Here is a 13740-nt window from a genome sequence, read left to right as displayed (position 1 = left end):
AATGTTTAATGAAGTACCTCAAATTTGCACATGAGTACAGTACTTCAATAAAACCTACTTGAAAATTGTTTACCTTCTATCAGTGGTATAATGTAGGCTGTGTGAAGGAACCCCAGGAGACACAGTTACTGAAACTATAGCAAACTGTACATAGCGGATATGTACAGATAGTTAGATATACACCAAACTGCCACAACATTAAATCCACTGACAGATGAAGTAAATGACATTGATTATCACGTGACTATGCAGTGTTCTGCAGGAAAACCTTGAGTCCTGGAATGTGCCACCCACCTCGGTACCAGACACTATAGAAACCCCCCAGGTGTTCTGTGTAGGGGTCAGAGCTGTGATAGTAGAACGAGGTGGATGTACACAATATCAGGCAGGTGGTTTTAATATTCATAATTAGTCCAATCTACATTGAGTGACCTGGAAAACAGAAACATCTATACAATAATATAAAACTATTTACATATACAAAGAGTTACAAATATTACAAAAACATGAAATGCCAGTCTGAGAACAGCACTGGATAGTCATCATAACATAACCACCCAAGTCCTCCACTTAAAGATGATGTGCAAACTCTAAATCGAAAGTATCTCACAACAAAAGTCAAACCTAATTGAAGAATGTTGTGTGTTTGTAGTTGGAAGATTTTTTGTACTTATCTGTACTTTTACATTCCAATGTTTTTGTTTCTCTGTTCACACACACGCGAGATAGTAGATAAAATGAGGTGTGGTGATGTTTCACTTGATAAAGTTGGTGGTTTCGATCTTTAGTAACTTAACAAGTTTATCCTGTTTAATAACAAGGAAGCAATAATCTAGATTTGTTCAACTGTTCTGATTTCAATGCAGTCTGCTGAAGTTCATAAACTGTACAAGTACAACTGACAGTTAAATGCATGTTCCAACCTGAGAGGGTGAAAAATGTTTCTTCTACCAAAGAAAAATGTTCCAAAGTCTTGTAAGTATTCCAGGATAACAGAACAATCCTTGAAACCGGGGAAACTTGGTTAAATATATGTAGAGACTGAATCATCACACTGTCTCAGTGGTCATTATCTGATTACCAAATGGTGCTATCTGTGGTTCAGGTTTGTAGCTCTTGATGTAGCTCACTGATGCTGTGTCCTGATCTTTGTGTTGTCTAATATTTTGTTGCTAACAAACTGGTGACCAAACCAGTTTCGTCTGCATACAAACAGCCAGTGTAGCTGCACCAGGTGGACCTTGTGGTTCACCACAGGGTTTTTTTCCAGAAAAAAACCAATGCAAAACAGATCAAGTACACTTGCACCAACTAACCACCTATTTAGAGTGTCAGTGGTCAACCTGTGACTTTTACAAACATGAATTGAACACACATCTTTTCCAACATTTTAATACCTTTTTCTTTGACACCAACAGAAAGTAAAAGAAAACTCAGTTTCTCAGATTTAGTTTCAGCTGCTGGAACAGGTTTTCTAATTAAAGCTTCTCTATTTAAGGATTCCAACATGACAGACAGACTGAGAAATTGGTTCCTAAAAGATACTTAAAGACGAAAGGAGCTGGAACAACAATTATCAGCTCCTAATAATAAAGTTTTTTTTTTTTTTAAAAAGTGGACGAAGAATGACTGGATGTCTTAATGTGCTGGTCTTTGTTTTGTTTTGTTTTGCTGTTTTTAAGCAAACAATTGTTGTGTGATGGCTTCTCTGATGATTCTGCCAGTCAGTGATTTAAGGTGATGGGGTCTACAACATCAGGGGTTGTGGGTTCAGGAGAGGTTCTCTCCCTGTGATGGTCCATGCAGACATATAAATCTTGCCTTGATCAATCCAAAGTCATCTCTNATGGCTGAGCAGTGGAGGTTTGAAAAGTAGTGTAATTTTGTGATTTTTTTCGTCCGTCCCATTCATTTTCAATGGGAGATTTTTGCGACGTTTTGTCGAATTGTGTCGCGAAAAATGCGACTTTTGGAAATCTGTATACAAGCACACGATTCCCGATCGAACCGCACGTTTTGATATATAATTTGTGTGGGTGCTCCCAAATCTGTGGGAGGAGTAGGCCGGCAAACTTTTGTACGGAAGAGAAAACCAGGATAACAATAGTGGCCTCGGGCTTTGCCCGAGGCCCTACTTGTACTCTGTACAAGTAGGGCCTCGAGCTCAGCCCGTGCCACTAATAAGAAAAAACACGCAGGATAACAATAGTGGCCTCGGGCTCAGCCCGTGCCACTAATGAGGTGTGGTGATGTTTTACTTGATAAAGTTGGTGGTTTCGATCTTTAGTAACTAAACAAGTTTATCCTGTTTAATAACAAGGAAGCAATAATCTAGATTTGTTCAACTGTTCTGATTTCAATGCAGTCTGCTGAAGTTCATAAACAGTACAAGTACAACTGACAGTTAAATGCATGTTCCAAACTGAGAGGGTGAAAAAAGGTTTCCTCTACCAAAGAAAAATGTTCCACAGTCTTGTGAGTATTCCAGGATAACAGAACAATCCTTGAAACCAGATAAACTTTTTTGCTAAATATATGTAGAGACTGAATCATCACACTGTCTCAGTGGTCATTATCTGATTACCAACTGATGCTATCTGTGGTTCAGGTTTGTGGCTCCTGATGTAGCTCACTGATCTACTGAACACTGATGTGTTTGTGCTGTGTCCTGATCTTTGTGTTGTCTAATATTTTGTTGCTAACAAACTGGTGACCAAAACAGTTTCATCTGCATACACACAGCCAGTGTTGCTGCACCAGGTGGCCCTTGTGGTTCACCACAGGGTGTTTTTGCCAGAAAAAACCAATGCAAAACAAATCAAGTACACTTGCACCAACTAACCACCTCTTTAGCCTGTCAGTGGTCAACCTGTGGCTTTTACAAACATGAATTGAACGCACATCTTTTCCAACATCTCCATTCCTTTTTCTTTGACACCAACAGAAAGTAAAAGTAAACTCAGTTTCTCAGATTTACTTTTAGCTGCTGGAACAGGTTTTCTAATTAAAGCTTCCCCATTTAAGGATGACAACATGACAGACAGNATATATATAATGAAAGTCTGAATATATGGAATGAAAGTCTGAATATATGGAATGGAACTGAATTAAATATTGAGAATCCTCCATGTTTACTTGTATTGTTGTCACTAAAGGGATACTTGCTCGTTTTACAAATGGTATCTGCTGAAATACATCAATACTTTGTTGAACTGGAAAACTTTTTTGCAACAGCTGGTAATACTCCAAATGACATTAATAGTTTAGAATGCAGACTGCGTCACATTGAGGATCATCGTTCCATTATTGGAACATTTTTATTGCTTATGAGCAATGTTCAACAAAATGTTGCTGAGCGTATTTTGTGCATCCATCTTGAAGGAATTTACGAGTCTCTTAGAGAAATGTCAGCCGAAATAACATTGCGAGTAGAAGCTACTGAGGGAGGTGATGCAGCTAGCTCTGCGTTTCAGAGAGGAAGACCAAGGTAAGTGACATAAAATAGTAGAATGGGGGCTTATGCAGTGGAAAACTCCTAATTTCCATTGTAGGTCATGTTGATTAGTCAATAAATGCATTTTTTTGTTTTTGTTTTTGTTCTTCAAGGTACAACATTTCAGCTGTTCTCCTGATTTACATGCGGGATTTAGGATTTAGCTGGGCAGCCATATCTCGAATGCTGTCTGTAAATATTCGAACACTGTACAACCACAGGCGACAACTTGGGTTGGTGGACTATGGAAATTTTATCAACATTTCAGACAATGATCTTAATCGTCTTATTGCTGAGGTACTGAGTCAAACCCCCGGCTCTGGAGAGACATATGTTACTGGCAGTTTGAGAGGGAGAGGGATCAGAGTTCAGCGATGGAGAGTGAGAGAGCATCTGAGAATAGTTGATCCAGTGGGAAGAGCTTTAAGAGGACGAAGAGCAATTCAGCGGAGGGTCTACAATATCTCTGTCCCAAACCAAGTGTGGTATGTGTTCTTTTTAAAATTATCATTAAGCTAAATATATTAAACATTGAAATCAATGTTCCATAGCTGTTAAGTTGAGCATGTCATAAGGACAGTTTTAAGAATTTAGGAAGACCAAAACCATGTTAGATGAATGTAAAAATTTTCTGTTTCTTTATTTGTAATATCATATTCTTTTGAAGGCTTCTATCATAAGCCTAATGACCTAACATAACACTTTTATTATCAAATAAAAACAATGATTTGTTTAAGTGTAAAAACAAGACTTCATGTATACCAACAAAGTAAAGTAAAACATGATTTTTTTTAACCTGCACCCAAATAATAATAACAACAATACTGACAATATTATTGTTATTCTTCTTTTTCCAGGCATATTGACACAAACCACAAACTAAATCCATGGGGATTTGTATTTCACGGAGGAATTGATGGCTATAGTCGTTGCATTACCTACCTGAGATGTTGCACAGACAACAGAGCATCAACTGCCTTGCAACTTTTCCAGGGTGCTGTTGATCTATTTGGACTCCCACATCATGTCAGGGGTGATGGTGGTAGGGAGAACATTGATATTGCAAGATTTATGATCCAGAATAGAGGGGCAAACAGAGGAAGTTTTATGGTTGGGCGTAGTGTTCACAATCAAAGAATCGAAAGATTGTGGGGGGAACTGAATAGGGTGGTGTCAGCATACTTTAAAGACCTTTTCCTTTTTATGGAAAATGTTGCAGTGCTGGATAGCACTGACCCAGTTCACATTATGGCTCTTCACCATGTTTACCTACCAAGAATAAATAGATCTGTCTATGAATTTGTTAGCCAGTGGAACCACCACAGCTTAAGAACAATGGAAAGTAACTCACCACTACAACTATGGACAGTTGGAATGCTCTTGCTTCATGAAGATCAAAGACTCAATCATGTACATGTGCAGCAGCAACAACTGTATCATCAGCACCAGTGGGATGCTGTGTTGGGGCACATTAATCCTTTGAATGATGATGGAAATCATGGGATAGAACTTTTTCTGACAGTGTGTCACCTGCTGCAAATGAATAATTAGTTATTAAGTAATGTTATTGGGATTCATAATGTAGAGGTGGTGACAGAGCACTGTCATAATGTTGTGAAAATCCCAACACCCAGTGCTATTTTGTACAGGATTCAATTTGAAGAGTCTAGTTTACTGTATGCCAACTTAATTAAAGCTCCACTGTAGACAAAACCACACCTCTTGATTCTTGCAGATAATGACCTTAGCATGTGTAGTTATTGTTTTTTTTGTGACAAAATTTCATCCTGTTCTCATTAAATTGTTAATCACATCACTTACTGTAAAATATTTGCAATGAAAATTGTCAATGACTGTTTCTTCAGTATGCTGTTCACTCCTTTCATCTGACATTTACATGAGAAGTTATTAGCTATTCCTGTTAAATATTACTGCAAAAAATGTGCACTGTAGGTTATGTTTCATTACATAATGCACTAATTTATCCCTTTTTGTGAAACGTAACCTTGTATTGTTTTCACTCTCAAATAAAATATATTTTTTCGTCAGTTTGTCAACTTTCTTCGAGAGAAATGTGATGTCTTGAAAAAATATACACCAACAAGACACAAGGCCAACACATGCAAAGTAGGAACATGGAATGCTTTATTTGTCAGAAACCTATACCGCTACTCATCAAGAAACAATGAGGTTGGACAAAACTGATTCACTACAATGAGTCTGCCCAGCAAAATCTCACTGTGTTTGAACAACCTATTTATTATGATGTGTACGATTGTTTTGCAACATCAAGAACTTTTCTCCAAATGTTATGTTTAAGTTACATGTTGGAGCAATCCAGAAGATGAAGTTATAGAGACAAGGCCTTTGTTGGGAAAGCAATTGACTTTGAACATAGCAGGACAATTGTTCGTGTACAATTTCAGAAAAAAGATGAGGTTAATTTAACCAAAAGCATATTTGGTACTGTAACAGTGTATTTTTATTTAACGTTTCTAAGCCTTATGAGGACTAAATCATTTTTGTGCACAACTAAATCATTTTTTTAAACTAGGCAAGCCATACCACACAATGGCGAAAACTGCCTCCATTTATTGATTTGAAAAAAAGAGTCACAAAATTCACATTGTTAAATTATGAACACCTAACAAAAAAAAATCCTCATCATAACTTGAGCTCTACAAATCTTTACAGTACCTCTCATGCTCTTCCAAATCCTGGGGAATTGCGTATGGCAAAATCCATGTCATGTTTGAAAGCAGTGTATGATACATGTAATGGAATGCGAAGAATGTTGTCACATGTATTGGCCACTGGAAATCTGGAATGGCGAATGAACTCAAGGCTTGGCTTTGGAGAGAAACCCAGAGCTGGAATGCTGTCACATCCAGTGAAGAAAACAAGAATATCTTCCAGAGAGACACCCTTCTCAACTGTCAAATATAAAAAGAGAAAAAAGTCCATTAGTTTAACTTTAATGAATTTAAGTTTAACTTTACCTATTGGTATTTTAAAAATATTAATTAATTATACCAGTGGACACTAAAAGTGTTGTTGGAAAGGTAAACTAGACTGCTTCTCAAAATGTATTTAAACCTGCACTATTTTTCATTTATTGATATGACTGTAATTTGAAGAAGTTTCTTAATGCTCCTGACAATGCTAACAATGTGGTGAATACAAAGAAGCACTTGTCAGCATAAAAAAGTACTTATTGAATGATAAAATAAATCCAAGTCTGATGGATGTATAAGTAAGCTATTATTTGTGCTCAATACAAACATAAAATAAGGTGGTAGGTAGGTTAAGATGCTTGCTAGAATTGTATATAATGAATACATCTTAAATGTCGATATGATTTTAATATAATAAAGACATAAATTAGAATGTCACTCAGCAGAGTGCAGGCCTCCATCAAGCCTTGGAGGTGAACTCCTCTAACAGGTCTGGATCTACACCAAAATCTGTCATATTTATTTGGATATCCTTCGACAACCATGCAAAATGCAACTGTTGATGATGAACTGATGATGCCATCCTGAATCCCTAATACCTCAGCAACACAATGGTGATAGTTTCAGATTTAGTGGTATTTATTTAGCAAAGCTTACATTCAGCATCCTGAAGATAGTCTTGCCAAAAAGACATAGTCTGGCACTCCTCCTGGAACGCGTTACTTCCTCTTTCAGAGTGAATGATCTGGAAGAGACTCTCCATATCAGTCGCTGTTAAAGCCTTTCCATCATCGACGAAAAGACACTTCATTTGTAGAGGGTATCTCTGAAGTGCATCTAGGACACCTAGAGATGTTAAGCCATCTCTGAACCTAGTAGAAAAAAAAAAGTTTATCCACTTTGATTCACGTGCAGTGATACTAAAACAAAAAAAAAAAAAATCAACATCCATATTTCAACATTTTATATGCAATCCTTGCACCAGCTTCGTTTCCTTAGCTTTTCAAAAAAATAATTTTACCACAATTAAACTAGCCTTTGCTTTTTTCTGCTCAGGTATAAGTACAGTATGTGCTAAGACATACACATACCTTTCAAAAGGTGCCCGGGTCCTCTGGAGGACGTACCAGTCAGCCAAGTCCAAAGCAGTCGCTTGCCTGTTTTCCAATGTTATGCAAACATTGTGGCCAGCCATGCTAATCAGACTGGCTGCCTGTGTAACAGCATCTTGGAGTTGTGATTCGGTCTCAGCTTGTAAGATCTAAAAATTTTGAAAATATTTTGAGGCTATAATTCATCCATCTATCTAAAAGTAAAATATAAATTTCTATATAACGTAAAATCAAATGAAAACAAACTCACCCTCTGTACTTGTAACCTTGTTTCTTCGTCAGTAATATCATCAGTTTTGACCTTTACGTTATCTGGACCCTTTTGAAGGCACTCGTACAACACCTCAGACAGGAAACATGGATTCTGTCCCCCATGGGCAATTGCCATTGCCATCATCTGGCCAGCATAGAAGTATCCATTTTCTTTCATTGCTGTTTCCAAATGAAATGAAACATGACAGGTCAATGTTACTTAGCAACCTAACTATCAAACTCAGCTTTTTTTTTTCATGTTTTACTTGCAATTGCTCTTTGTTTTTTGTTTTTTTGCAGTAACTGTTATAGAGACAATGCTCCAAAACATTTAGATTTCAGCATATTTTTTTCCGTTACAATGTATTGATCTATAAATAATAGGGAAAGAAGCAACAGGAACAGAAATATGAAACACTTTAACTATGAGTACCTTTTGAATTGCAAGTGAGAATTTTGGCATTGGATAGACCCTCAAAGATGCCAATTTTGTCCTTTATTTCATGGAGGCAGAGTCGGAAGAACTCCCGCGTAGGTCCTCCATTGTCCACAGCACCCTCAGATGTTCCATAGTCATCAGTAAACTTGACATCTACCTTCTTTTCTGGTGAAAAATTGGATCTGCCCATGGCTCTGGATGCTCCATCCCACACATTCCTTCTCATAATATTGAAGCGTACAGTGCTGTCATCATGCACTCGAGAAGCAATCTGCTCCAGTAGTCTCTCTAAAGTCATCTTTAAATCACTGAAACAAATAAATTAACAGACTGACAGTCACAGCACACTCACTCAAGAGATACACAACACGATCTGCATAGTATGTGTATAGGCAGATAAATAACCACTTTGTGAACCTTTGATTTGAAAGTATAGCCTTCTACTAACCTCTCACTTGCACTGGAATCTAAAGACCTTGAAATGGCTTCCTGGAGCTCAGGATCATCAGAGAGGTATTCCTCCTCAAACAAGCCAAGGTATGTACTATAAAAAATGACAAACCTTTTATAACAGACAGAGCTAATATACAAATATACAATCCTGACATAGTTGTATTATGGCAACTGTGAACTTCCTTCATGTTTAGCAACTCCAGTGGTCATGAATAACCTGTACATTATTTCACTGTTTAAAAATTAAGGGCATAATCCTCTAGTATCAAGAAAGACTAATGTAACACAATATTATACACTAAATAAGGCCCACTTTATATAGCCTGAACTATGGAGAGAAAAATAAATGCATTAAAGTCAAACCTGTAGGGTGTGCTTGATGAGCTGTTACCCCATCCACTGGGACAAATGGGACCATGGCACCGAACGGAGTTGTTACTAGCAGAGGAATCAGCTGTGTCACCACTTGCGCTGACAGACGGCCTAAGCAACGAACCATGGATGTTGTCACTGTAGATGGCTGATGTTCCACTGAACAACATTACACTTTCATCAATAGTGATAACAGTGGCACTAGTGTACAGAGCAAGATTGTCACTAGACATGGAAGGTGCAACACACCAGATGACCTCATCATCATCAGCAAAGGAAGAGGTAATACTGGAGAGAGACTGGGCCTCAACAGTGGAAATGCTTGAGACAATATCTTTGGAAATGTCCAGTGCACTTCCAGTCCCTGTGAGATGGACACAGGGAAAAAAGATTAATATTTAACAGTGAAATTTCAAGACAGCAAGCATCAACAATTTTGGGCTTGTACAAATATATTTTTAAAATATATAGGCCTATGTATACATACATATATTTTTGTACAAAATATGAAAACAAATGTAAAATGAATATTAGAATGACTCAACTAAACTCTGTAAACACAAAAACACAAGACTAACATAATTCTGAGTTTCTTTGTAGGTTCATAATATTTACCACATTTGTCAGTGTCCAGAATGTTTGCACAACTGTTTGTACGGCTTCTCTCGTCATCAGAAAGTGACTGTCAATTAAAGCAAATAAATACAACTAAATTTATGGATTCATTGCGTTATACTAACAATAAAACAATGTAACAAACTTCTATAAAACTTTTTATATCATGTCACAGTATACTACACATTTGTTTGTTTTCTTGATACTTACAGTTTCTTTGTCCTCACTTAAAATGACTTTATCAGGTCTGACATAAATGGACTTCTGATGAAAAAGTTTTTTCACAAGGCCACCATTCAGAGTTTGTGTTGGGCTAAGTGATGGCTCAACAAGTTTATAGTGGCACGGGAGCAAGATTTGTAGCCTGAGAGAAAGAAAAGTACACTGTAAATAAAGCTTCTGTTAAAGCTGAAAGACCACATTCAGTATATGAAAATATTTTAGTTTCATACAAATTTTGTACAAATTCAATTTCTGGCAGATTAATTTCTCTTCAGAGGACATCTCTCTCAAGATGTTTGCAATAATATTGCACTGGCAAAATTCCCAGTGCAATATATCCCAGTATAATTGTTAGTTATGAGCAGGAACAAAATTATTTCAGAACACACAAAGTAAACTTCTCATACTATATTACAGCCTATCATTATTTTAATACAAGTAACATTAATCAACTTTGACAAAACAGATTAAAAGCTGACCTGCAATCCTCCACAACTGGCTGAAAGGCTGTCCTTATTGCCTGCATGACTTTGTTGGAGTCCCAGTCACAGCCAAATTCTAGAGCAGATTTCACATGCCCATTTTCAAAAAGCCAAGCTTTGCTTACACGCCTTGGTACACGTGTAGTTGTATGGTCCGGCAGGAGAATTACTTCTTTGGTGAAGTGTTGAGAAACAGGACGTGTCCTTAATTGTGGCTGAAACCTGAGGAATATTAAAGAAAATCCAACAATGTTGGATTAAAGTCAGCATTTATGTATGTACTATATCTTCATTTATCTTTTCTATGTAACAGGAATAACAGGAAACTACACTGTATGATTAATACAAGGGGAAGTTGTACAAATGCGAATTCATGATGTAAAAGTTGGTTTAAATAACGTCTAAAGAGCTTCATAAGTCCCCAAAATGACAACAGGGTAATAATTAAAAATAACACAAAACAACTCTTTTTATTTTCAAAGAATAATCATAACAGCTGATTGATATGCTTTGCCCTCGAGGAATATTAGCTAGATGGATGACATAAGAATTTACACGACATATGTACACTTATTTAATAGGATTACTATTGTCCATTAGTGACCATAATGTGAACTTCTCTCTGACATCTTTGTGTTTTCAAATAATTGGGTCACAAAAAATATCAACTTTCGCCTAATTTCAAACAGCATTTTATCATTTTCTTACCTTTTTGGTCTTGAGTAGTTCCGAGTGAATGGACGAAAATTGTAGATCGGAGCAGTTTGTGGGCTCTCTTGTGTTGTGGCAGGTACGCCAGGTTGATGCGCTGCAGCTACCTGACCTGCAGGATTCATTGCGCCGGGTCCACGATTAAACAGCGAATGGACCTCTTCTTCGGCAGAGCGGTATTGAACACGGTTGCTTGTAGTAGTGTTACCGGTGCATGCATTTGCCAGGGTGTTAACAACCTCTTCATTACTGAGGATTGCAGCAACTAAATTTCGTGCTGCCTCACTCATTGTCGCACTTCTTGCAGCAACAACAGCGAAATAATACGCCTTTAAAAAAAAAAAAAACAAGATGGCGCCAGTGAACGTCGTCATTTTTCATTCCATATATTCAGACTTTCATTATATATATTCAGACTTTCATTCCATATATTCAGANTTTGTAGCTCTTGATGTAGCTCACTGATGCTGTGTCCTGATCTTTGTGTTGTCTAATATTTTGTTGCTAACAAACTGGTGACCAAACCAGTTTCGTCTGCATACAAACAGCCAGTGTAGCTGCACCAGGTGGACCTTGTGGTTCACCACAGGGTTTTTTTCCAGAAAAAAACCAATGCAAAACAGATCAAGTACACTTGCACCAACTAACCACCTATTTAGAGTGTCAGTGGTCAACCTGTGACTTTTACAAACATGAATTGAACACACATCTTTTCCAACATTTTAATACCTTTTTCTTTGACACCAACAGAAAGTAAAAGAAAACTCAGTTTCTCAGATTTAGTTTCAGCTGCTGGAACAGGTTTTCTAATTAAAGCTTCTCTATTTAAGGATTCCAACATGACAGACAGACTGAGAAATTGGTTCCTAAAAGATACTTAAAGACGAAAGGAGCTGGAACAACAATTATCAGCTCCTAATAATAAAGTTTTTTTTTTTTTTAAAAAGTGGACGAAGAATGACTGGATGTCTTAATGTGCTGGTCTTTGTTTTGTTTTGTTTTGCTGTTTTTAAGCAAACAATTGTTGTGTGATGGCTTCTCTGATGATTCTGCCAGTCAGTGATTTAAGGTGATGGGGTCTACAACATCAGGGGTTGTGGGTTCAGGAGAGGTTCTCTCCCTGTGATGGTCCATGCAGACATATAAATCTTGCCTTGATCAATCCAAAGTCATCTCTGTTCTGACCCTGGGTTTGATGAGATCCACATCGAAGCCATTTTGTGGTCCTGCATCAGGTTCAGGACAGGAAATGATCAACAAGGGCAGTCAGGCTTTCCTCCTGTTAATATGATTTTATTTTTAAATGACAAAACCACCAGTTCCATCACAATGTATTCAATGACACAAGATAACAAGATAAAGATGTTTCATCAGTAACCATCATTTCACCTGATTTGCTCAAAGTGTTGACATCATTGATCACACAAACAATTTGAAAAGTATCATAGCAATGATTCAGCAGTTTTCTACATTTAACACAGTTTATATATGAATAGGAAGATCACATTTCTCCCCTTGATAAAATGATAAAAAGAACCCTTTAAATATCTTATAGTGAGAACAGTAACTCTGTTGTTTCTGTACTGATAAGAGTAAATGAGTCCTGCACTGAGGACGTCTGACTGATCAACTGTAAATGAATGTTGGTTAAAATGTGCAGCAAGGATATGATTCAGATGTTGTATTTATCTATTTACAATCTAATTCTGTCTCCTTCACAGAAATCTAGAAGTCAGAAGCCCTTTAGCATTCACTTTACAATATCACACTGATGTCTCCTAACCCAGAGCCTTTTCAAACACCCTCTGTGCATCCTCAGCAAGTGAGTTGAGGAAAAAACTCAGAATTTTGTAGGTTGCAGTAAAAGAGAGACCCATTGCTATTGGGATTCCAAACAGGGGAATGAATCTGGACCCTTCTTCTGCTGCCATCAAAATACCTACGACTGTCATTTGGGATATCACCTTCAGGAGGAGATCGACAGTTACTTTTTCTAAAGCCAGTGGGGATTTGATGACAGCAACCAGATTCTCATATGGCACACCTGTTCTGTCAGCAAGTCTCTGCAGTGACGCTTTATCAAGCCTAAACACAAGTACATATGCAGTGATAACAGCAGCCATTATGCCTAGATCAACAGTAGTAGAAAGCCCAGGAACTGGCACACCTGCCACGGCTGCAGACAGAAAAGCATAGTATTTTATTTTGGCCTGAAAAGCTTCTTTCTTCTTGTTGATGATCTCACGGCTGATGTGGGGCGTGGTAAACAGTAGAGCATCCCTCTTGTGTGCAGGAAGTTCTCTCTCTAAGGTCTCATGGAGGAGAGAGAATTCATACAGGTGGAGCTTTTGGCTGGACACCAGGAAGACCTGTGGAGCCTTAATACCTCGTTGTTGAAGACCTGTGATGAAGAGGGAACACAACATGATTCATATAGTAATTTCATCCATCCATCCATTTTCTATACACCGCTTAATCCTCACTAGGGTCGCGGGGGGGCTGGAGCCTATCCCAGCCGACTTAGGGTGAAGGCAGGGGACACCCTGGACAGGTCGCCAGTCCATCGCAGGGCCACACTTAGAGACAGACAACCAAGCACACTCACATTCACNTGAGGATTAAGCGGTGTATAGAT

The 13740-nt window shown here is 37.7% G+C and overlaps 1 protein-coding gene across 2 annotated transcripts in view; it reads right to left on the bottom strand.

The window, feature by feature from the left end:
* LOC103372523 (interferon-inducible GTPase 5-like) overlaps nt 1–13740 on the bottom strand; it is a 32558-nt gene that overhangs the window by 5591 nt on the left and 13227 nt on the right. Inside the window, exon 4 of one of the 2 annotated variants that reach the window (XM_008302203.1) lies at nt 12547–13506. The exons of the other annotated variant lie outside the window; for it this stretch is intronic. Coding sequence (XP_008300425.1) covers nt 12884–13506 — 623 coding nt within the window. The 3' untranslated portion in view covers nt 12547–12883. Of the gene's footprint in view, nt 1–12546; nt 13507–13740 lie in introns of those variants that run through there. 2 annotated transcript variants of the gene reach the window in all.

Source organism: Stegastes partitus, unplaced genomic scaffold, assembly GCF_000690725.1.
Source record: "Stegastes partitus isolate 25-593 unplaced genomic scaffold, Stegastes_partitus-1.0.2 Scaffold36, whole genome shotgun sequence".
NCBI classification, from domain to species: domain Eukaryota; kingdom Metazoa; phylum Chordata; class Actinopteri; family Pomacentridae; genus Stegastes; species Stegastes partitus.
This window is presented reverse-complemented; position numbering and strand designations above follow the sequence as displayed.